This window comes from Aquarana catesbeiana, linkage group LG01 (assembly GCF_042186555.1).
Source record: "Aquarana catesbeiana isolate 2022-GZ linkage group LG01, ASM4218655v1, whole genome shotgun sequence".
In the NCBI taxonomy this organism is placed as follows: domain Eukaryota; kingdom Metazoa; phylum Chordata; class Amphibia; order Anura; family Ranidae; genus Aquarana; species Aquarana catesbeiana.
In genome coordinates, this window is record NC_133324.1 from 450,885,935 (window position 1) to 450,911,567 (window position 25,633).

General features: G+C 42.0%; 1 protein-coding gene across 7 annotated transcripts in view; it reads left to right on the top strand.

Moving 5' to 3' along the window:
- The window catches only part of BNC2 (basonuclin zinc finger protein 2), an 878,778-nt gene that overhangs the window by 670,544 nt on the left and 182,601 nt on the right, over window positions 1–25,633 (top strand). For all 7 annotated transcript variants that reach the window (XM_073636660.1, XM_073636651.1, XM_073636668.1 and 4 more), the window contains one exon: window positions 13,849–13,951. In XM_073636660.1, the coding sequence (XP_073492761.1) occupies window positions 13,849–13,951 (103 nt within the window). The remainder of the gene's footprint in view (window positions 1–13,848; window positions 13,952–25,633) is intronic.

The window sequence follows — 25,633 nt, forward strand, 5'->3', positions numbered from 1 at the left end:
TTTGTATATTTTGCCCCAGGCCTTAAGGAGCTTTCATATTAACACAATTCTGTCATAATGATGTGAGTGGTTCAACTGGACATGTTCAAGGTACTGAAACTTATTCCGGGGGGGATTTCAGGAATGGCCCCCTGATACAGGCTACACATGGTAACCTGTGCATGGTAAACCGTGACATATTGATTAGTCCATACATGCCTATGTACAGTATATCTACTCCCTTTTTAAAGCACACTTATAAAAAACCTTGATGTTAAAACAAGTACAGTGTACAGGAAAGGGTTAAAATCAGACTGTCCCTTTGTAACTTTCCTGCATGGCACAGCAGCACAATTAATTACAGAGTTCATTAATTAGTGAACATATTAAAGAAAGACACCATTACTGACAAGTGCAGACGTGATATATCATCAAGTCAATAAACTATTGAACATGGAACTGGACCTTTCAGCAAGATCTCCTTTCTTCCTCACTGTTAACCTACAGACACATATATTATTCCTGCTTCATCAGCAGTTGTCGTTGGTAATATATTTCCTATTACTATTTCCGTTAATCAGGAATACATACTTATATAGCTTGGAAAATGAGCGATCGAACAGTTTACATGATGGAGGGGGTGCTGTAAGTACCGTGTATGACAGCATAATTTATTTCATGCAAGGGACTGGTTTTTAACAGCGGCGTTACAGAGGAGATATAAACTACTGCTTGGATGAGGATAACTTACTGCGCTGCAGCAACCTCAGAAGTGTGTGCATAGCACGATATAGAGAGCAGAGCATTGCTAAGAAACCAGAACTTGCAAAATATAGGGGTGGGTCACAATAACTGTCAGCCTCCATCTCCGTGATCTAGTGCCATTTAGGATGCAGGTACATATCAGTATCGTATGGATAAAGTAGTCACCTAAATAAATCATATTTAAATAAGAATATTGACTTTTAAATATTTTCTTTTTTAGGAAGACGATGGTATGTTTTAGGGAAGGTCTTTTTGTTTTTTCTTGGACACTGATACTATAGCCAGAAGTTATTATTTCGTTCCTTGCTTTTTCTTATCTAAAGGGTTAAGTGATTTTTATAGTCCCTCTTTTACAATTAATCTCCCTGGTGGAATGATTATGTCTGATTTTTGATGCTGAAAGCAGTACATTGTTTTGCATAGAAATTTGGCGTTTTATATTGTAGGTCTGTAATTCTTAGGAATAACTCAAACAAGAGTCTAGTAGACATCCCAAGTGTAACACACAGCGAGGGGAGGGGGGGGACATTGCAGGATCCTGGGGACAAGGTAAGTAACTTTGCCTGGATCTTGCGATGCGATCCCAAATGTGGCTCGGGGTTACCACTTCTGGTAATGAAAATTCACCTTTTATACACTTATAACTTTGTTCTATGCTCTGATTTATAGCTTTCAGTATTATGTACTTGGAATGAATAAAACAATACCAAACAATTACCAATATGCCAAAATAAAAATATATTCTAGCTCCACAAAGTTAATCTCCAGGCATCAAAATATGTAAAAATAAATATAAATTGTAATTTATTTTATATATGACTAACAATATTGCATGACGAGGGAGGGAGGGGCAGCACTAAGAGCTAACCAGGCTCTACTACATATGCTGACAGGAGCAGAAATCAGAGTGAACAGAGTTGAATACTTATTAGTTTGTTGCTACACTTTAATTGTCCAGTCAGCAGCTGGGAAAGATGACCTTAGTGGTGTCACCCTCCTGGCTGTATTGTTCAGCAAATGTATATGATTCATGAAAGTGGCTGTACAGAATTGCTAATCCTTTAGCAAGTAAAGCTGGACATAGATGGATTTTTATTTTTTATTTAATCAACTGGCTGACTGATCACAAAAAACAAAACAAAAAAACAAATGGATTCCCTCATTCACACATTCGAGGTGGATAGAGGAATAATCCTGCTGCACTACACTATTGTATTGTAATGGTGGGGGCTCCTCCGCTGTCAAAATACAGTGATCAGCGCTGCAGCCAATTGGCTGCAGCACTGATCAAACACAAATTTTCCAACTAGCCTGTTCGTTAGAAGTCAATCACTAGATCGACTTCTCGCTAATAGGAATGTCTATAGATGGTTTACCTGGAATTCAGCTTTAAATTAGCAGCCAGCGGTGAACTGACCAGCCATCTGTATACTTTTTTCTTCATACCTATACTAATCTTTTAAAATTCCAGTAAATAAAAAGCTTTATGTATTGAACAGTTACAGTATGTACTCCTGGTTATAATATATATAATTTCTTTGGAAACTTGATTTGATATATTACATGCTCTATGAGCTTAGCGTTTGAAATTTCCTTCTTGTGTTGCCCATAAAAATTACATTTTAAATGTTCGTAATCTCCAGTTTTTGCTTTGTTCAGTTCCATGAGAAATGCTTAACTCAGAAACAGCTTTGATGCCACATAGTTGAAAGCAATATATGCCAAACAAAAATGACACATAAAACATTACGTGTGTGCAGAGATTTTATGTGTTCTGGTAACTTGCGTTTGTTAATAAACTGAAGGATAAACTGCTCTTCGTGTTGTGTGTATAGTCAGATTCCTTTTTTCTTGGTGTGTTCAAAACTGCCCAAAAGTATTTCTTTTGTACATGTCATAGTATCACTGGTTGCTTTAATCAGTGTGACCATAACATTTACCACCTTTTACCGTATATGGGATCTACTGGACCAACAATTTACCCTAACAAGTACACATAGCATTTTTGCTGTTCAGGGATAAGTGTACTTTTATTGCACTATCATTTTTAGGCCCCCTTCTTTAGATTTTGTGTAATTTAGTATACTTTGTCAGAAACATCACCCTGTGGAAAAGTCAGTTACGTTTAAGTGCGCATGCAAAAAATACCATGAAGGACTGGAGAGAATGTGAAGGCAGGCTGTGGAATATTGGGCCAGCTGCACACTGATGGTAAAACCCTCGGGGCTGCTGTTAGAAATTATGGGGACATGTACAGCCTACCTCACAGGGCACCTCCAAAAATATAAAAAAAAAATATGTAGAACAAAACCCACTCAAGTGAATACCATTGCAGGGCATTAGTGTGGGGTTAAAGCAGGTGGTGAGGAGGCTGCTTGTTAAATACTCTCTGAAGAGGGATCCAAATGCTGACTGTTCCTCAGAGAGCAAAGCATATTTATACAAGCTCTTAAATTTTCACATTTTTAAAAAATGTTTACTTTTTTTTAGATTATTTTTTAAATTATTTTTTATTGCCTTTTTTGGGGGGGGGCTTTGGTAAAATATCAGGGGTCTAAAAAGTCCCCTGATGTCTCACATTGGAGACAGATGAGGACATAAGTTCATCAGTGCCTTTCTCTGCAGCCCAGCTGCATGGGAGATGGATGAATGGGAAGCACTCTTATGCTTCCTGTTCATTCACAAACTGAAGCTTAGTAAACACTGTTTACTATGCTTCAGCGTTGAATGGACACAGGAGCAATTAGTACCGATCACTCACTGTGTTTATTAAGGAAATGCCCTCTGGCCTACCGCCCCCCCCTTTCTCCATCCTGAAACTGATATTTTGCTGTTCCTGCAGAAGCTTCCCGCAGGAAAGGAGGGAAGCCAGCAGCGATTCCGGGGAGGAGGGGTCACACAGAAGGCCACGCAGCAGGGGGATGGGGCACACATAGTAGAACCAATCCCCCTGTCACGCAGCCAGTGGGGGAGAAAGCTGGCAGCGCTGCAGGGGGATTCACAAGAGTCACAAGACAGTACAGCTGGCCCTCCTGCTCGACAGGTGCCCTGACCCCCCTTTTAAACTGATGGGACCTGGGCCCAGTACAGGAGGGCCAACTGTACTGCCTTATGAGGGGCCGTGGTAACCCTTGAGGTATAATCTTTTAGGATTTAGGTTAAAGCACGTGACAAGGTAACATTTTAAAGAAATGTAGCATATCACTGGAATACATGCACATGTATCCATATTTTTTCATTTAGGCCGGGTTCACACTGGTACGACAAACGCTCCAACATTGGGAGCTCATGTCGCATGATATGTGAAAATCAATGTTTCCCTATGGGAGCCGTCTTAACTGGTCCGACACAAGTCGGTCTGACTTTGAAAATGCTCCCTGCATTACTTTGGTCTGACTTTGATCCTACTTCAGCTCATTGAATATCACTGAAGTTGGATCAGAGTCAGATTGCCATCTTAACTGACTTTGGCATGCGACTTGTGCTCTGATGATCTTGAAGGGGAACTCCATGCCAAATTTAAAAAAAAAATGGCATGGGTTCCCCCTCCAAGACCATACCAAGCCCTTCGGTCTGGCATGGATTTTAAGGGGAACCCCCACCCCAAAAAAACAATGTGAGGTCCCCCAAAATCCATACCAGACCCTTATCCGAGCACGCAGCCTGGCAGGTCAGGAAAGGGGGTGGAGACAAGCGAATGCCCCCCCTCCTGAACCGTACCAGGCCGCATGCCCTCGACATGGGGGGTGGGTGCTTTGGTGCTTTGGGGCAGGGGGGCCTTGCGCTGTTCTTCTTCAGATGTTTCCTGACCCACCTGGCTGCATGCTCGGATAAGGGTCTGGTATGGATTCTGGGGGGACCCCACACCGTTTTTTTTGGCATGGGGGTTCCCCTTAAAATCCCTACCAGACCAAAAGGCCTGGTATGCTCTTGGAGGGGGAACCCATGCCATTTATTTTTTTTTCAAATTTGGCGTGGAGTTCCCCCTAAAGATTCATACCAGACACAAAGTGCCTGCATTGTCGGGATCAAAGTTGGATCCTGGTTCATTGAAGCTGGACTGATGCCGGACTTCAAGTCGCAGGGCAAAGTTGGATCCACAGTCGTACGACTGTAGCGTCGTACCAGTGTGAACCGGCTTTAAACATGCTGCAAGTACAGAAAAAACCTGTTGATGTTCCAGACTTATAGTGTGCTATTTCTTCTATGACATAACAACATAACTCTGAAGCATGTGATGTCAGATCTGCATGCCTAAAAATTATCAGTAGATCCAGAGATATTGGCAGTTGACGTTTCCTGCAAGTCAAGCTTAATCCCACTCCCTCCCAATCTTTTATTGGTCAGAAAGGATGTCCTTTACAATAATAAACAATCAGCTTCAGTGATGGTATCCTTTGTTTTTTTTTTTTTTTCCATAAATATTTTATTGTGAACAAAACATGTTACACGGTTTTTACAAACAATAAGTGGAAAGACAACATGGTTCTTATTAACATGACTTATTTCGCTACAGTGAAACGAGTCGGTTATGTATTCAACTGTAAGTCAGACAGACGTTTGACAGAATAAGAAAGCCTCGAACTCGAGGTTTACCTCATCATCTGAGATCCGGAACCATTTTGGGTGGGAGCATCGCCTTGAATGTAATTTCAGAATTTAGGGGCTAGTTGAGGAAATGGACAAATGTAGTCAACTATGAGTCCATATGTTTGTTCCTGAACACGTGTGGATGTGTCGGGCTTGTAGGGTGGAGTCTGTCTGTCTGGTACGTTAGTCTCGTCAATTTTTTGAAAGGTGAGGATTAGATGGCGAGTTACATCACGGAGTTAGGTTAGTCATGGGAGGAAGTAGATGGTTGTCGTCGTCGGTTCAGTTGGGGTATGGGAATAGGAAAGGAGGAAGAGATAGACGTGAAAGGGATTGGGGGATGAAGTGGAAGATAGGAGTATGTGGGGGGGGGGGTAAGATAGGAACTGGGGTGTCTCCTCCCCAGTCTCCACCGGGCTTCAAGAGCATGGACGTTCTCGTGCGTGGGTCCCTGTCTGAAGGGGGGTTCCCCCCGGGATCCACATAAGAGCAGGAGTGAGCGAACCAGCGAGTTTCGATGAGTAGGTGTATGACTCAAGGGGGTTTTTGGCTTATTTCAATCAGTCGTTGTGGGAGGTGTCGGAACGGTTTGTCTTCATAATGGAGGAATATCTCTCTGTGGTGCAAAAGTGGGTCCAACAAGCCCACGTGCGGGAGTATTTTAAAGGTGTATCTTTTGCAATGTGGATTAATTCCTCCATCTCAGCGATTTTGTCCACACGGGAAAACCATTCAGACATAGTTGGGCTACAGGGGGATCTCCATTTGGCTGAGATGCATAATTTGGCTGCGTTGATCATATGCATTCCCAGGGACTTTCTGTATGTGTGGGCTGAGGTGGAGGAATGGTGTAAAATGAGTCTGGTAGGAGTATAATCCATGGAATATGTGGTTACCTGGGACGTGATATCATGAACCTGTTTCCAGAAAGTCTGGAGAAGAGGGCAGGACCACCAGATGTGTAAAAATGTGCCTATATCATTGAGGCATCTCCAACATTTGTTTGACTTGTCATGATTAAATTTGTTTAGAAGTTCAGGTGTACGGTACCAACGGCAAAGGGTCTTGTAATTATTCTCTTGTGTCGTGACATTGAGGGAGCCTTTGTGTGCTATTGTGAAAATTCGTTCCCAGTTCTCTTCCGTTAGGTCTATTTGCAGCTCCCTTTCCCACGCCTGGCAAGCTTTGGTGTCTTTGGGGGAAGTTAGGGCAAAGAGCATGGAGTGGGTATTTGCAATCAGGTGTTGTTGCGGTGTGGTTTGGGAGCATAAGTTTTCAAATGGGGTTAAGTTTCTAGATACAGACATGTTTCTGTGTGTTGTTTCAAGAAAATGGCGAATCTGAAAGTAAGTCCATAGCGGGAAGGGTTCACCCCCCGTATTTAGGGGAAGTGCCTCACGGTTTATGAAATTACCTTCTCTAAGGAAGTGTTGAGCTATTATGTCTTTGTGTGGCCAAGTACCTTTAAGAAAGTTCTCGGACATTCCCGGGACAAAGGCTGGGTTGAGGCGGATAGGCGTAAGGGGCCCTGGGTTAGAGGAGATTTGGAATTTTTTACATACTTCCCTAAAGGTTCTGAGGGTGGCCTCTATTAGGGGGTGTTCCTTTAGGGTTTTGGGGATGTGGCATTGGAGAATCCATGGGGTGCTTCTAATTGGCAAGTGAGAGAACGAGCCTTCTAGTCTCACCCAGTCTTTAACCCCTTCGTGTACTGCCCAGTCTACAATTCTTCCCAGATGGCACGCTCTGGAATAATTCTGTAAATCTGGTAGCCCAATACCCCCTTTGTTTTTGGGTTTTGAGAGTTGGGAGTAGCTTATCCTCGGGCGCTTGTGTTTCCAAAGAAACTGCAGAGATTGTTGTTTGATCGTGTGAAAGAAGGCTACAGGGAGTTTGATGGGTATTGTTTGTAGCAGATATAGGACACGTGGGAGCACGTTCATCTTTAGGATGGCTGCGCGGCCAAACCAAGAAAAGTGGGGTTTGTCCCACCTGCGAAGGTCCTCGGAGATTGTGCGGATCAGCGGGGTGAAGTTTTTAGTGTACAAGTCCGACAGGCGTGTGGTCAATTGGATTCCCAGATAAGTGATGGCGTTTTGTTTCCAAACAAAGGGGAAATTGTCTTGGCATTGGGATACTAGGTCTTCCGGGAGGGAGATGTTGAGGGCATGGGATTTTGAGAAGTTGATCTTTAGGTTGGATATTTGACGAAATAGGTTAAAATCTCTGAGGAGGTTTGGGATCGAGGTAAGTGGGTCACTTAGAAAGAGCAAAATATCATCGGCATAAGCCGCTATTTTATACGTACGTCCTGCGATGGGAATACCCTTGATGTTCTCATTTGATCGTAGGCAGCGTAGTAGTGGTTCTAGAGTTAAGATAAAAAGGATAGGGGACAATGGACATCCTTGTCTCGTTCCGTTCCGGATGGAGAAGGCGTCCGACAGGTGGCCGTTGACTTTGACTCTTGCTGTTGGAGTGGTATATAGGGACATAATTAGGTTGAACATTCGGTTCTGCAGACCTAGGTGGCGTAAAACCGCCCCCAGGTAGTCCCAGGCCAGCCTGTCAAACGCCTTCTCAGCATCCAGGGATAGAAAGAAGCCTCTTTGTTTATGGGAGGTTAGCCAATGGTTTAAGTTAATTGCCTTTATGGTGTTGTCCCTGGCCTCTCTGCCAGGAACAAAACCCACCTGGTCTTTCCCTATTATTGTAGGAAGGAGGGGAAGGAGTCGGTTTGCTAGGATTTTTGCGAATAATTTAATATCTACATTGAGTAGGGAGATTGGTCTATAACTAGTGACGGAGGTGGCGTCCTTCCCCTCCTTCGGGATGACCGTGATATGGGCTTCAAGTAGTCTGTGAAAAGGTAAATTTGATGATGTTAGGGAGTTGAAAGTCTTTAGGAAAGGGGCTGATAGTATGTCTATAAAGGTCTTATAATAAGGTGCTGAAAAGCCGTCGGGGCCTGGGCTTTTGCCTGCTTTTAGTTGTTTAATTGCTCTCTTAAGTTCCTCCTCGGATATGGGGCTGTCCAGATCGTGAGCCTCTTCCCGGGGTATGGGTTTGGGGCTATGTTTTTTGAGGAAGTCTGCGATAATGGCTTTTCTAGAGTTTTGGCCTATGGTTGTATCGGGTTGTAGTGGTATGTTGTAAAGTTCTGTGTAGTAGCGTTCAAATTGAGATGCTATGTCTGTGGAGTTTGAACTTGAGTTACCTAGAGGATCTTTAATGGTGTGAATGTTGGTGCTAGCTTTCTTAGATTGTATCGCTCTGGCTAGTAGCTTCCCGCACTTGTTCCCTTGTTCATAAAATAGCTTTTGGTTTAATATAAATTTGCGTCGGGTTTTACGGTTGAGGGCTTCCAGCAGAAGTTTCCTGGTTTGAGTAAGTTCTAGGTATGTGTCTTGTGCTTGAGACTGCTTGTGAAGTACTTCTAATCTTTTTATTTTGTTGGTGAGTTCCTGTAAAGTTATTTGTTGTGTTTTTTTCCGGTTGGCCTGAAGTGTGAGAAATTCCCCTCGGATAACGCACTTATGTGCTTCCCATAGGGACAGGGGTGCTGTGTCGGAGTTGTCGTTCTCCCTGAAGTAGTTGCTTAGGCTGGTGCGGATGTGGTTAGTGTCGATTTCTGAGGTGAGGAGAGATGGGTCAAGACGCCATATCTTTGTGGCCGAGTTTCTTTCCGGGAAGGATAGGGATAGGGTGATCGGGTGATGATCTGAGATGAGTAGGGGTTCGATGGTAGCAGACTTTAGAAAGGGGAGATCTTTTTGGGAGAGGAAGAGGTAATCAAGTCTAGAGTACCTATTATGAGGTGCAGAGAAAAAGGAGTAATCTTTCCCATTCGGGTGTAGTGTACGCCATGTGTCGTGTAAAAGAAGTTCCTGTATTTGTATTTTAATTTGTCTCAGTGCTCTGTAAGGAAGGGTGGAAGACCCCGATGAGGAATCTAGGGTTGGCTGAAGTGTCACATTAAAGTCACCTCCAAGAATTGTAGTCCCTGCTTGAAAGCCTGCAAGGATGGTTGCGATGGAACGGAAAAAGCTGACCTGGGCAGTATTGGGGCTGTATATGTTTGCTAAAGTGACCATCCGATTGTGGATGGTTCCCTTCAGGAATATATAGCGGCCTTCTGGATCTACTAGGGAATCTATCAGTTGCCATGAAAGATTTTTAGAAATCAAAATTGAAACCCCTTTTGTTTTGGTTAGAGGGTTCGTGGCATGGAAGGAGGTGGGGTATCTGCGGCTTGCCAGTTTAGGGGTATTGTTCGTGCGAAAGTGGGTTTCTTGCAGAAACACCACATCTGCTTTTAATTTACTCATCATGCTGAGAATTTGACTACGTTTCTCAGGGATGTTTAGTCCTTTGACATTTTGAGAGACAACTTTAAACGAGTTGTGTTGTGTAGTTGAGTGTGGGGGGTCCATGATCGTTGGGTATAGTCTAGTTGGTATATAAGATACGGGGAAGGGGTGTAATTTACCGATGTGGCCGATGTGGGTGAGAGTAATCTGTGGAGAGGTTTACGCTCTTCAAGGATATTTAGGCTTTATAGTGGGTAATGCTACGGTGGAGACCAGGGAGGGAGAGAGGCCCAGATAAGTAAAGGCGAGAGGGGGGAGGGGGGAAGGAGAGTGTATAGAGAGGGGGGGAGAGGGAGGAAAAAAGAGGGGGGGGGTTGAACAAGTGGGGTTTAGTAACGGGGAATAAGATGTACTTACCGGAGGTAAACGTAGTCCGGCTACCTTACCCTGTTATGGGTTGAAATGTCCGGTGTGGGTCAACTAGGATAGTCACTGTCCTGTTGTGTGGAGGAGTGGAAGGTGCTCGAAGAAAGGTTCGAGATATGTTCTGTCCGTGGGAGGTCATCTCGGGTCTATTCGACTTGTAAGGAGGGAGCCTGCTTATGTATCAAGGGGAAAGATTGTGGTTAGAGATCTCAGATTGATGATGTGAAAGCAAAAACAAACAATAAACAATAATATAGGCATTTGGTACATTGAACCTTAAACTGTGGTCCTAGAAATAGGCTAGCTATGTTCGGGAACATGTGGAGGTCGCCACCCAAACAGTAAACATCAAGGCTCAGGAAGAGTGGCTTTGCTAGACCATTTATATAAATATCTTGAAAAAAGATACAAAAACGAAATTACTGATATTAGTAGCAGCAATAATCTTGAGGAGAGGTTGGGTTTAGTGCAAATCGTGAGCTCGTGGTAAGTATTAAGGCTACCTGGGGGGCGTGGGATGGCTCAGCCTCTAAGAGGCTAGCTTACTATAACTTGGGGGGGCATTTGACTATGGGGGGAAGTAAATAAGGATCCATCGATGCTTACGTGTAAGAACTAGTCTAAGTGTGGTCTTGACATCGAGTTAGGATAGGGCTATACCTCGAGCAGTTGCTCATTCCCGGAGCAGTCTATGGTAGCTTCTAGCGAAATGTAGCGGTAGCTTAGGAATGAGGTGGTCTTTGGTAGGTGTCTAGTTGCCTGTACAGAGCTCGACGGCTGTGGCCCTAGAGTGGTTGGTTTAATATAGCCTGCCCACTATTAGGAAGCTCATCCCCCATGGATATCCCTGGCGAATGTAAGGCAAGTGGGAATATGTCAGGAGGGGTAAGAGCCCTTATCCATGCGGGAGGAGCTCCTCTTCTTCCCTATAAATAAATCAAAACATTCAGCATAAGCATTTTCAAAAGCAGTAAATAAAGTTAAAAAAAAAAAAAAAAAAAAAAAAAAAAAAAGGGGGGGGGGGGGGGGAGGGGGAGAAAAGAGAAAAAAAAAAAAAAAAAATGGGGGGGAGAAAGTTCTAAATGTATCTCGGAGCACGGTGGAGTACCGTACGTTAGGCATCTAGCTGGTTTTGGTTCCAGAGGTTCAGTTCAACTCTTTGTTGCGTCGTCTTCATTCTGAAGAAGGTACCTGAGAAGGGGGGGGGGGTTGGGGTGTGGGGAGAGGGGGGGAGAGGGGGGGATGGTGGGGGGTACCCAGGTTGAGTAGTGAGTTGTGGTGGATGACCCCGTATTGAAAAGGAGGGGGGACCATCTCGAGTTGTCATTCCTAGACTCAGTAGAAGCTGGCAGTTGAATGAGGATGTAGGTGGCTTGTGTGGAGGCCTGTTGTTCAACCAGACATAATTCCACTGATGGTGTAAGCAGCTCAGGTTCTGCTACTTAAGAGAATGGGATGAGTTCTGTTGGAGTCATTGAAAGAGGGCTGTTTCTCCGTGGAGAGTGTCCTGGAGTTGGGTTGTAGTGGAGGTGAGTAGCGCGGGGTCTTCATGGATTCCTGAGTTTGTATGAGTATATTGTTATCTATCTGTATCTGGTGAGTTCAGTTCGGGTCCGGTTTGAGGTAAGCCGTTATCAGGTGGATTTCAAGTGTCGATTGGAGTGCTGTTCAATCCCGGTACTGTGTTCCTGGAATTAGGGTTTGGGTGGCGACCTAAGAGAGACTGCAACTCTGAACATGAGTTGAACTGTTTTCAAACATTTGGACAGGATTGATTACGGCTGATCTGGCCTAGCCCGCCTGTGGGCTGGGGACGCTGTTGGGCTCTGTCGGTCTCTGTCCAGCTGATCCCTCTGAGGAAACGGCCTTGGAGAGGATGATCTGCGTCTTCTAATGTGGAATTCATCTCTCACCGGGATAGCTTCCATGGAGTTGGTTCTTTGGAGCTGGGGGGAGCGATAATCTCTATACCAGTCTGGGAGTTCGATGAATGGTATCTGCAGAGTATTGCAGAACCCCCTTAGATCTTCTGGGATTTTCAGATTTGCAGTGCGTCCAGCATTTGTTGCAGACAGACAGAAGGGAAATTTCCAACGATATTGGATCCCTTTTTGGCGGAGTAGGTCGAGTAACGGGCGTAAGTCTCTTCTGTTTTGTAGGGTTATGGGGGACAGATCTTGAAAGATCTTGATTTCAGCACCCTGGTACATTAAGCTGCGGCGCTCTCTGGCTCTTCTCAGTATGTCTTCCTTCAATCTAAAATTTACTAGGCAGCATATCACATCTCTGGGAGGGTCTGTGTCTCTGCTTCTGGGTTTGAGAGCCCTGTGTAGACGCTCGTATTCAATGGGAGTTTCGGGGGGTCTTCCTAATAAATCATTGAAAATCTGGATTGTGGCCTGTATAATGTGATTCTGCTCAACGGACTCAGGTATGCCTCTTACCCTTACATTATGGCGGCGTCCGCGGTTGTCCAGATCCTCCATATGCCTGTGTAGATCTCTGAGCTGGCTGTTGCAGATCTGGGATGAATGCTTTAGCTGTTGTAAGGCGGCATCATGGCGGGTAGTGGTTGTTTCTAGGTCATCAATTCTCATGTGCATCGATTGAATCTCCCTCCTGAGGTCTGTGAAGGCAGCAGCAAAAGAGTCTTTTATATCTGTGGCCACCGACCTGAGGTCATTCATGGTAAGTGGTCGGGTGGTAGATGGGCTCTCTGCACGCTGTGAGCTTCTCCTGGCAGGGCTGAGGCTTGAGGCCCGTGTTCCGGAGTAGGCCGGAGATGAAGCCGGGGCCTCGCGTGATCGCGGCCGGAAGATTTCCGGTATGTTGTGACCGGTGAGCGGATCCGGGCCCCTGGGGGATCGGGACCGAGCCTGGGGTGGTTTGTCTTTCAGTTTCCCCATATTAACGGCTGATTTGGGCTCCTTTAGGCAGCTTACAGGACCTCCGTGGGACAGAGCGAGGAGATCAGGCAGCCATGCTCGTTCGGCTCCAAGCCACGCCCCCCGGTATCCTTTGTTTATGCCTTTTTTTAATCATGTACTTAGTTTTAATTGCTATGGTGTGAGACAGTTTTATTTGAGCTATTAAGGCTGTCTTGCTAAAATAGTGACTAATGGGTGTGGAATGGCAAAGGTCTTTTTACTAAATTTTTTTGTTAATAAAGTCAATTTTGTACTCACCTAATTCTTATATCAGCCTAAATCTCCTATATTTATTAATAACATTAATCGGTAGGGGTGATTTACTAAAGGAGTATAGGTAGCTCACGTATCTAGATGAATAAGGTGAAGTTGTGTTGGTTTTAATCATCCAACAATATGCAACAAAAAAAACATGACTGGGTATTCAAACACAGCTCCACCTTATTCACTAACCTAAGTAAACATTCACATTGCTAAGTGCTTCATCTCCCTAAGTAAATCGATGCCATTAACTCTGCTTTTTTGCATTCAGCCCATGTACACCAGATCAGTTTGGCACTATACTAATATATGAACTATGTATATGATTTCTTACAATGTTCTTAGATAACCTCATAGCTTTTATTTTGTTTATCGGTTTTACTGTTATGACAGCCACTCGAAGCTTAGACTCTCTTAAGTATTAAAGCATTGCATCGGAAATGTGCTTTTTCCATTTTTTGTGTCCCTGCAAACAGCACTAATAGGTGATTACACTGTGTTTCCATAAGCCACAATATCTCATACATATTGTAAGAGCATAAACTGTGAAATGGACATCTCGATCAATGACTCTCTCTTTCCTCTTCTAGGCCATCCGATGTACACTTGTAAATTGCACATGCGAATGTTTCCAGCCTGGGAAGATTAATCTGAGAACCTGTGACCAATGTAAACATGGCTGGGTGGCACATGGTAAGAAACATCATTGTGCTGTTTGTTTGTCAAAGGGGGGTTATTTACTACAGCTGGAGAGTGCAAAATCTGGTGCAGTGCTGCATAGAAACCAATCAGCTTCCACGTTTTATTGCCAAAGCTTAAATGAACAAGCTGAAGTTGGAAGCTGATTGGCTACCATGCACAGCTACATCAGATTCGTAGTGAACAAGTTTTAGTAAATCTCCCCCCACTATCACAGATGCCTGACATTAATTTGACTAATATAATTAAAAGGCATAATGTATGATAGAAGAACATCTTCATAATTATGGGCAACACCTCAACTTCTTTCCCCTCTATTTTATATTTAAGGTCCATTATTGTCAATTGTTGTCATGTCTGGAGAATCCCTTAACATTGTGCGGTTGATTTCCTAAAACAGGAGAGTGAAAATATTGGTGCAGCTGTGCATAGAAAGTAATCAGGTTTTAGGTATTATTGTTAAAGCTTAATTGAACAAGCTTACATTAGAAGCTGATTCTATGGTTCGATGGTTTCTATGCACAGTTGCACCATATTTTGCACTCTCCAATTTTAGTAAATCAACCCCAGAATTTTGAGAGCCTGAAATTAAGCCACAATTGTCCAATCCAGCTAGTGCAGACTTTCCTAGTTAGAAGTCTAGACTGACTGAGGGGCCTTCGTATCCTCTAGGACAGGGGTCTCAAACTGGTGGCCCTCCAGCTGCTGTGGAACTACAAGTCCCATCATGCCTTTGCATGGGGGAGTCATGCTTGTAATTTGTAAAGTCAGCCTTGCAAGGCCCCATGGGACTTGTAGTTTAGCAACAGCTGGAGGGCCACCAGTTGGAGACCCCAGCTCTAGTAACTAAGGCCTGTTACATTAATTTCTTTCACATCAACAAAATGCATTTTATTAACAAAAAGGGGAAGGATTAGATCCTCTGACAAATTATTATTAATGTTTGTGCTTCCTGTCCCAGGGACAGCCAATCCTCTCATTTTTGTCTTGTTGTCACAGATATAGAAGGTGAGTTGGAATCTTTCCAATGGGGTCATGGACAGGAATAAAAATTGACAGAGGTATTTACTCTTCCCAAGACTATCAAAAACTAAAGAAAAGAAAGTTCAGTCTAAGGTTAGGCTTTAGCCTCTTTATATGTTTCTTACTGGGTAAGAACCTGTTATTTGAACTCTGAAAAGAAATCTAAAGCAGTTTCAAACTCAAAAACAAAATTGTATTGTATTGCAGCTCACCAATTCTTAGATGTGGTGGCTGTATTAGATTTTTTTTAAGCCTTTTTTTCCCAGCACCACCTGGGGATCCCTCTGTTATTTTAAATTTCCTACTAAGTTTAGCTGTTAGAGGGTTGAGACAAACCATTTTTCAGGGGTGCTTAAAATGATCAGATTTTTTCATTTATCTAAAACCTTTATCCCAAAAGGGAAAAAAAACTGTTTGCTGTAGCTGCTTATAAAGTGTTAGCTGGAGTTCAGCTTCAATTTGCTGGTCAAGTCCATCCAAATCTGCTAGTAAAACATTATCCTCTGCCCAGACTGACCATGCTGCTTTCCAAAGGTGTCTGCTTTATTACTTCATCCAGAATGCAGACACCCTAAGAAGGAAAAGTGTCACTTCCAGGATCACCAGGTAAAATGAAGGACTAAAAAGCCTAAAAAGAAAACTAAAGCAGCCACCATATCTAATAAATGGTAAGCTGCAATCAAATATTTTTTTTTGTTTTTTGGCTTAAATACTGCTTTAACTTATACTATAGAAGAATAAAACATATCGGCTGGCCACCTTATCTGATAGATCTAGCTAATATGTTAGGAATAACAATTGATTTACAACACCATGTCACAATTATTAAATCAATTCTATTCAGTTCAATTAAATACGTTATGTGTAAAAATAAATGTTTATTTTATTATTATTATTATTTCAAAAAGTGTAGTGTAATATCACGCTAGGTGCAAAATTAAATTAATATACTATATAACAGCAGCAATTAATCCCAGTGACATAACCAAGGAATACAAGTGTGTACAAAAAATAATTGTGCAATTATTTATTATTATTTGCATTTTTATGGGCATTTGACTTTGCAGAACAACTGACAGTGATGTCATTGGATTGGACTATTATAAATGACTGGGATGCATTGAAGGTTCACCTGTTAAACGTTCACATCCTTCACACAAGTTCTTCTTTCCAACAGCAATATTTGCAGACGAGTGTTCAAGCAGTCCTGCCTGTGACTCACGTATCTGCGTATGTTCTTTAACAGATCATAGCTGTAGAGTTGTGGTTGTCATTGTGGACAGTGAACCTCATAAAATATACTAAAGCGTGCAGGGCACAGGAGTGCTGGGCAGGGCTTCCTAAACCCTTGGCTTCACAAAAATGTTGGCATCCAGCACAGTGTGATATTAGGCTTTGAACAAGTTTAACCTTAGAAGTTCAAGGGTTCAAGCAGAAAGGAGAAGAGTAAAACATAGACAAGTAAGCAGGCTGAGTGCAATTAAATTTGACAGGCAGGCAAAAGGACAGGGCAAGCAGAAAAAAAAAAATCTGAAACAATGGGCAAACCAAGCTGCTGCTAAGATGGTGAGGAACAAGATACACTTATTGTGCACAAGTAAGAATCAAAAGCCAAAAGCTGAAGTCAAAGACAGGCCAGGAAGCAGGACCAAAAGGGCTAAGCCAAATACAGGAATTAAAGTGAGTAATGGGAAACAGAGTACTCACTAATCACAGTGCACCAGAAACCAACGGAGAGGTAACTTTAGCATTAAAAGAAATTTCAATATGAAATTATTATTTGTACTTGCCCAATAGCTTATGAAAGCAATGCCAATATGATGAGTGATAAAGGTAAGTACTGTTGTTTGTAGATTGAATCCTAGCATCACATACTTTCTGCTTTGCTCGGAGTGCATTGCTTTGGGGAGGATGCTACTCTTTCAGCTCAATGAAGTGCAGCTCTTCCCTCTCCAAACAGCACCCTCTAGGGCAGGGATAGGCAACCTTGGCACTCCAGGTGTGGTCGGACTACAAATCATCTCCCTGCCTCTGGGAGTCATGCCTGTGGCCATGAGAATTGTAGTTTCATAACAGCTGGAGTGCCAAGGTTGCCTACCACTGCTCTATGAGTAGCCAGGAACAGCTTGTTCACAGCAAAGTTGGGTGTAACCATAGAGTTATGCAGCCTACACATGGTCTGACTTTTCAACCGGACTTGTCCGACGGACCTAATCCGGCGGACAATCCGATCGTGTGTGGGCTTCACCGGACCTTCAGCGGACTTTTCCATTCACAAATCTGATGGACTTTAGATTTGGAACATGCTTCAGATCTTTACATCGTAACTCTGCCGGATCCAGAAATCCGCTCGTCTGTATGCTAGTCCGTCGGACAAAAAACGACGCTAGGGCAGCTATTGGCTACTGGCTATCAACTTCCTTATTTTAGTCTGGTGTACGTCATCACGTACAAATCCGTCGGACTTTGGTGTGATCGCGTGTAGGCAAGTCTGTTCCTTAAAAAGTCCGTCGGAAGTCCATCAAAAGTCCGCTGGAAAGTCTGTGGCACCAGTCCGGTCGAAAAGTCCACCCGTGTGTACGCGGCCTTAGGCAGTGATGCTAGAAAAAAAAATTTTTACCTATAAAGGTGACCTGTCATATTCTATTTTTTTCCAGAAATTTCACAGACAAAAAAGTATAATTCACTGTAAAAGTGAAATTTTACTTCAAAGAAAAGTTTTCATGAGAAAAAGATGTCAGTATGCTGAACTTAAAAAAAAATTGATAAATAATCGTGTTGCGCTGTGAAATAACTAAATTAATACATAAAGTGCTAGTGCAATAAAATATATACAATAAAAAACAAACTGGGTGCTAAAGTGCCAAGTGAGAAATAACACATGGAAAATAAATTCCTATAAATAATGAGCATCCATAGTCATTGGTGAGAACTTGATCATGAAAATTAATAAAACCAATAAAGTATGTAAACAGGTGAATAAAAATCAAGAAATAGGTATCAAAAGTCCCATGTGCACTATTGAATAAAATATCTTGAATATATAAGTGCAATCCAAAAGATATTGTGAGTTGTGACAATCTAACGATTAGAAGATGCAGTCCAAGTAATACTGTAAACGTCTAGCACATTTTTTTAAAATAAATAATGGATCCCTCCACCGTGAATAAACAACAAAAGTCAGTGCCTGGCCAGTCTTCTGTGATAGCACCTGTGTGTGTACAAGCCCCTCACCTTACTGCCGTAAGGTTACAGCATATATAGATCACAAGCAGCGGTCCTCAGGGGGTCCCTCTTTGATGTCAATAAAGCTTCCTTCGCTAGTATACTCCATATGGAGAGATGAGAGACAAGGAAGAGAGGTGCCAATAGCGCAATCCTGTTTCAAAATACAATTTATTACAGCAAATAGATACACTCACTTTTTTAGATTTTAAAAACGACAGCAATCCACTAACGCCGAGCTCGTATACTTCCGTCCAATCCTGGTATTGCCTAGTGCTCCAGTCCTGACGCGTATCTTCACACCACGTGACTTCATCAGGGGATCCCCTCAGGGGCTTGTACACACACACACACACAGGTGCTATCACAGAGGACTGGCCAGGCACCGGATTTTGTTGTTCATTCACGGTGGAGGGATTCATTATTTATTTTGAAAAAATCTGCGAGACTGTGACAGTATTAATTGGACTGCATCTTCTAATCATCAGACTGTCACAATATCTTTTGGATTTCACTTATATATTCAAGATATTTTATTCAGTAGTGCACATGGGACTTTTGATATCTATTTCTTGATTTTGATTCACCTGTTTACATACTTTATTGGTTTTATTAATTTTCATGATCAAGTTCTCACCAATGACTATGGATGCTCATTATTTATAGGAATTTATTTTCTGTGTTATTTATCACTTGGCACTTTAGCACCCAGTTCGTTTTTATTGTATATATTTTATTGCACTAGCACTTTATGTAATAATTTAGTTATTTTACAGCGCAACACCATCATTTATCTATTTACCCCTCTATCTGTTAAGGATCAGCTTACCAGGTGTTTGCTGCAGTGTACCCTTAGTTTTGATTTTGACAGCGCGGGAGTTATATATTTACTCCCCCCCAAAAAATTGTTGTCGACCTGTCATGCTGATTCCTGGCTTTATTAGTGGCTTAAGCAAGTACGCAGGGCAGTGGCTCAGTATGTATTGAAGCCAGAGGATCACCATGATAGCCAAATGACTAATATTTTCAGAAGGAGGTGTACAATGACAGACCACACAGTTCAATATGACAGGTTTTATTAACCTCCCTGGCGGTATGATTATGTCGGATTTTAGGTGCTGAAAGCGGTACAATTATTTTGCATGGAAATTTGGAGTCTAGTAGACATCTCGGGTGTGATAAAGTTTGAAACACAAAATCATAAATTATAATATAATAAATAACTATAAATAATTATACCAAATAATAATATAATAATAATAAAAAATATTCAATAATGTAATCAAATAAAAAACACTGAAATTTGTTCAGTTGCAGAATTGTCTCTGTCATTACTTTTCAGTATTTGATGACGGATCTCCCCACAAATCACTATCGCTCAATTCTGCGAGTGATTCTAATTTATTATTGCTGTTTTCTAGCTGGTCTAAAATCACTTTTGATGTAAAGGGACAGTTTTGGTTGCTATGGACAATCTCCAGTTTCCTGGCAGAAAGAACAGTTTTTATAATATAAAACTGCATGCAGGACACTGGAGAAACCACTAGGGACAAAAGGGAGGTGAAATAATTACATACAGTAATGTAATCTGTAAGATTACAGTGTACTGTATGTATTGTGTGTGTTTCACTTTTTGAATTTGGCGCTGTTCTCCGTCCCCGTGCGTCGCAACGCTCGCAGGGAACGGAGCCCGGCTCCATGATAGATCGAGCGGATGACGAGCCGCTCACACTGCGGGGAGACATCGCAGGATCCAGGGGACAAGGTAAGTAACCTCTTCCTGGATGCTGCGATGCGATCCTGAGTCTGGCTCGGGGTTACCGCTCTTGGAACTGAAATTCCACCCCGAGCCTGACTCAGGAATACCACCAGGGGGGTTAAGGTACTGTTTGGGGTTGCTGAGAAAAGGCACTGATGTGATGATCAAACGCAAGCAAGATGCAAGATACTTTTAATAAGGAAAAGATCAAAAAGCAAGGCTTTATTTACCATATTGGTACTTGTGGGCCAGAGTCCAGGTCACCAGGGATAGAGGGGGCAGCAGCAGCAAATTTTACAAACTGTAAGAACATTTTTCTTTTTTAGTGTGCCTCTTCTAGCGACCTTTGGACATTTGTGGCTTTAGTAAGAGAACTGTATGGGAAAGGGGGGTGCAGGAGTCAGAATGCTATTTGGAAGTCCAAACATGAAGCCATCTTTTTGTTCTCTTGTTTGGAGGTCTGTATCATTAAAAATATAATATATAATATAACATTATATAAACCAGATGTTGTCTCCAACTGTACATTCCATCATTAGTTGGCAAGTGAATAACTCCATAACACAGTGGGCAGAACTTGTACAAAAGGGCTTTAATTAAGGTGTGCCTTGGGCCTGTTCTTTTGAGTCATATACTGCCATTTTTCTCTTGTAATGAGAATTAAGCTACCAGCATGGAGTGTGAGAGGAAACCCACATAGGCACAGGGAGAACATGCAAGCTCCATGCAGGTAGTATCATGGGTAGGTTTCAAACCTTTGACTCTAGTTCTGCTAGGCAGATGGGCTAACCACTAAGCCACTATGCTATAATAGGAAGTCCAGAAAAAAATCCTTTAAATACGTTTAAGTAAAATTAAGCTAAAAATGTATTTATTTTTAACCCTTTCACTTTACGAATCTTCAAGGTTACACTGTTTTGCATATAAGGCGCTATTTATTTTAAAGTATTTCTGCATTTTGCTCATAGTAGGCAAAATAACTGTATCCCTTAATTGAAGGCACGTAAATTAATAATCTTTCAATGCTTCTCTGCCAACCATATAAAGTCAAACCTTAAACATGACTATGCACCTCCTAACTGCATTGTGACAGGTCTTCAGTATGGCGACTAGCTGTTAAAGCACCAGGAGCAGTATAGTGGGCAGGGGCATGTTATGTTTTCCCATAATCTGTAGTACATAGATTTTTTCAAGGCTGTGTTAGCAGATTGCAACAAAACCTGGGGAATGCCCAGGAAAAAACTCCAAGCCTACTTACCACCAGCTCGCAGACAAACAATTAACCTGTCTAACAGTACGCGTTAAAAACAGGGGTTCAGTCCGCATGCATTTACAAACGCATGCATAAGCCACAGAGCCACAGAGCCACGTCACGGCACCCTGTAAGCTGTGGTCCTAACACTAAAAATTTGAGTGTCCCCACAGTGGAGGCACATGCATTCTGATGGTTAAGTGAGGGCAGGTGGACTGAAGGGAGCCCACCCCTTCTTAAAGGTACAGGACACACCAGACACCCAGCAAATAGCACAATGGCTGCAAAGGTGCTGGTGAGTTGCTGGACCAATACACACCCCAACGTGATTTCAAAAACATTGCCACCACCCTCACTTATAGCTGGCTATCGCAGTAAGGGGCATTGGAAGGCCACAAACAGATAACAACAAAACCTGGGGAATGTCCAGGAAAAAACTCCAAGCCTACTTACCACCAGCTCGCAGACAACCAATTAACCTGTCTAACAGTACGCGTTAAAAACAGGGGTTCAGTCCGCACGCATTTACAAACGCATGCGTAAGCCACAGAGCCACATCGTGGCACCCTGTAATCTGTGGTCCTAACACTAAAAATTTGGGTGTCCCCACAGTGGAGGCACATGCATTCTGATGGTTAAGTGAGGGCAGGTGGACTGAAGGGAGCCTACCCTTTCTCAAAGGTACAGGACACACCAAACACCCAGCAAATAGCACAATGGCTGCAAAGGTGCTGGTGAGTTGCTGGACCAATACACACCCCAACGTGATTACAAAAACATTGCCACCACCCTCACTTATAGCTGGCTATCGCAGTAAGAGGCATTGGCCTGACAGAGTAATATGGGGTAAAGTAAGTACAAGATACTTGCATTGTGGATGCAGCAAAGCAGAGCTTGTAGTTTAATTGATATTGTCAAAGAAAATTCCTTTTTTAATTATATTTTACGTTTTCTATACTGAGTTGAAGAACAATTCCAGATATGGACTAGAGCTAATTAGCAATCTACCAATGCAGTTAAAAAATATTGCAATTGTTTTTAAAACTCCAGCCAAAACTTGTTTGTATTTTTGGACACAAAGTGGTGGGGATAGGACCTCTATCAGGTTTTCAATGCTGTTTGTGACCCCCATTAAATTTTCTTTCCTGATTTCCCCTCAGGATGGGAAGTGATGGGGAATCTTTGTAGTTAAGATGAGGGGTTGATTTATTTATGGTAAATAGGCCGCTCACGTACAAGGGAATTCTCCCTTAGTTTGGTGAATGAGGTGAAGCTCTTATGATCTCCATTATTCAATCATGTGCAAGCAAAAATACATTTGTTTTATTTATTTCTTGCATGTGATTCTTTGCAAACGGAATTTTCACTACATTTACCAAGGTAAGGAAACATTTTTGTGCAAATTGAACAGTCTGCTTCACTTTAGTAAACCAATCCCACAGATTACAAGAAAAGACTTCTTGTTCAGTAAAATGTGGAAGGGTTAAAGCCTCTTGCAGGTTATTGTTACTGTATGTGTCTGGCTGTCCCTGCGATAACCATTCCCCTCATTTTTTGTTGTGCTGTCACAGGGTTCAAAGATGGCAATAAAAATCAGCAAAAAAACTCCAAAACAAAAAAATTTACTTGAATTGGGCTATACTACTTCTTATCTTAATCTCTGTTAATAAAGTCCAATTAAGTAAAGCCCGGTACACTCTGACATTCTTTTTTCATTCAACCCAGCGGGCTGAGCAAAAAAAAAATGTAGGATGTTGCTATATTAACTATCCAATGTTAGTACAGCAATCTCCCTGCTGAGCTATTGTATTGTGATAGGGGGACTCCCCCCCCCACCAGAACGCACAGGCTGCACCATTGACTGCAAGTGCTCATCAGATACCAACAGACTACTGTTTTTCCAGCATGCCGTTCAGCCAGCTTCTGTCGGACAGGCTGCAGTAAGCATGAGCCCGATGTTGGTCGGTTACTATTGAACCGGCCAATACTGCCAGATATTTGCCATGTGTGTTCCAGGCTTAAGATACACAATCTATAACATAGCTTTAAAAAGGAACAGCAGCATCTTGTTACATGAGCATTTATAGTGCAACTTCCTTCTCATGGTGAAAGTAGAACTGCTCTAAGTTCATACAGAGCTGGTATCGATGGAACCAGTAACCAAACTGTACAATGACATGTACTTTTACAGGATTAGATTCAGGGACAAAATATTAGGACATGGAAACTATTATGCCGCGTACACACGAGCGGACTTTTCAAGATCAAAGGTCCGACGGTCTTTCCAACGGACTTTCAACGGAGTTACGACAGACTTTCGAACGACCGGACTTGCCCACACATGAACGGACTAAAGTACGTTTGAAAGTCCGTTGGTTTGAACGTGATGATGTACGAAGGAACTAGAATAAGGAAGTTCATAGCCAGTAGCCAATAGCTGCCTTTGCGTCCTTTTTTGTCTATCGGACTAGATTTTTCGACCGGACTCGAGTCCGTCAGAAAGATTTGAAACATGTTCCAAATCTAAAGTCCGTCTTATTTTCGACAAAAAAAGTCAGCTAAAGGTCCGATGAAGCCCACATATGGTTGGATTGTCCGACGGATTCGTTCCGTTGGACCAGTCCGGTCGAAAAGTCCGGTCGTGTGTACACGGCATAAGGATCAAGCGTGGCAACCAGACATAGAAAATAAATAAAGCATTCATTTATTTTTATTTTTGTATAGGATATGAATAACGGAGGCCAAAGTTTCTATACTATTCCTTTCTCTTGCAACAAAGAATTATTTTCTTTTTTTTTTTTAAAGCAACAAAATGGAATAATTAAGTCATTTGCAGTGACAATCAAGACTCCAACATTAGTTAAATAGTGTTCAATGACATATGTCAAGAAATTTTAAAGACTTAAATGTATTTATTGCTGATTCTCTTTACAAAATAGAAATTAAAAACCAAGTGTGCAATCCACATCCACAAGAGGGCAAAATGTAATACACGTGTTAAAGCAACACTATGCTCAGGCTGAGAAAATGTAGCAATTGACACTTGTTAATTAAAAAGACTGGGAAATGTAACCATTTTAAACATTCCAGTAGTCACTCAAAGAGACATGGGATGCGTCTAACCCATATGCAGATTTCTAAACAAATACTTTTTTCCTAATGAGTCGCTGCACCTAGCTCGCTAGCAGCATCCTGATACCTGTCAGATTCTCGCAGTTGATGGCTCATCGAAACAGGCTGAGGGAACATTTCATCTGCCATGCAGTACTGATAGGCTTCTAAATGAGTGCCTGAGGACTGCGATATGCTTGCTTTGAGACTCTGACCTCTGTTTGTTTTTTATTAAATACTTTTAAAAAGAAGTTTAAAAAAGCACACGCTGCTTATTAAATCACAACACAATAGCAACTGAATGTTAAAAAGCACTCAATCGAATCAGCTTACTATTCCGCACCTCTTTTATACAGCGGGATATGTTTGAAATGGATCTGTAAATACAAATTGCTGTTCCCTGCTGCAATAATTACACCGTTTCCTGGTGCTGTCATTAATGAATCTAATTTACACTTGTGTCTGTAAAAAGTTGGCTTAAAATATGAAGATGGATAATGTGTATGCTTTGGAATGTTGTGCTGATTTTATCATATAAACTAAAATTACAGCTAATTAATGAGGTCAAAGAGCAGGGCACATATGTAAGGCCTGGGTTAATTGACCTTTGTGCGCTTAACAAAGGCTTGCCATTAATACAGATGTAAAGAGTGTCTCCTCTAAGCACTTAGATTGTATGTATTGCTAGTAGACTATATAGTAAAATCCTAAATGCAAAAGAGGAAATAATAAACAAAAAAAACAGGAAGTAATTAAATGATGCTATATACTATAAATTGTATACTATATACTGTATGCTATATAATATATACATCTTAGAAAATAAAATTCTTAAACTACCATGTCATTTGGAAGGATATTTCCTAAAAAAATGAGTAAGAGACACATCTACAGAGATTTATCAATAGATCCAGCTGGAACAACACAGATGGGCAAAAGCTAACGTACCAGTTAACCACTTACATGTACACTTTGACCTTATTTTCAGCAAGTGCTCAGTTTGATGCCGTTATGTTGGGCAAGTGTTCTTACCATTAATAGTATTATTTGCTTTTTTTAGCAATGCTGTACTTGAAAAGAAAAAAAAATTATGCTGGCTAAATCAATTTAAAATCGTGGATCGCCACTACATAGCTGGATGATCTTTAAAATCCTCAGGCACACTCCGACCCAAAGTATTAAATCTGGTATTGCCATGCCGAACAGCTCTGTCTAATTACCAACAGTCATATACAATTTCATAAAACTCAGGCAACATCACTTCAAGGTTGAGCAGTCATATCACAGTCTTAATAGCAATGGTAAA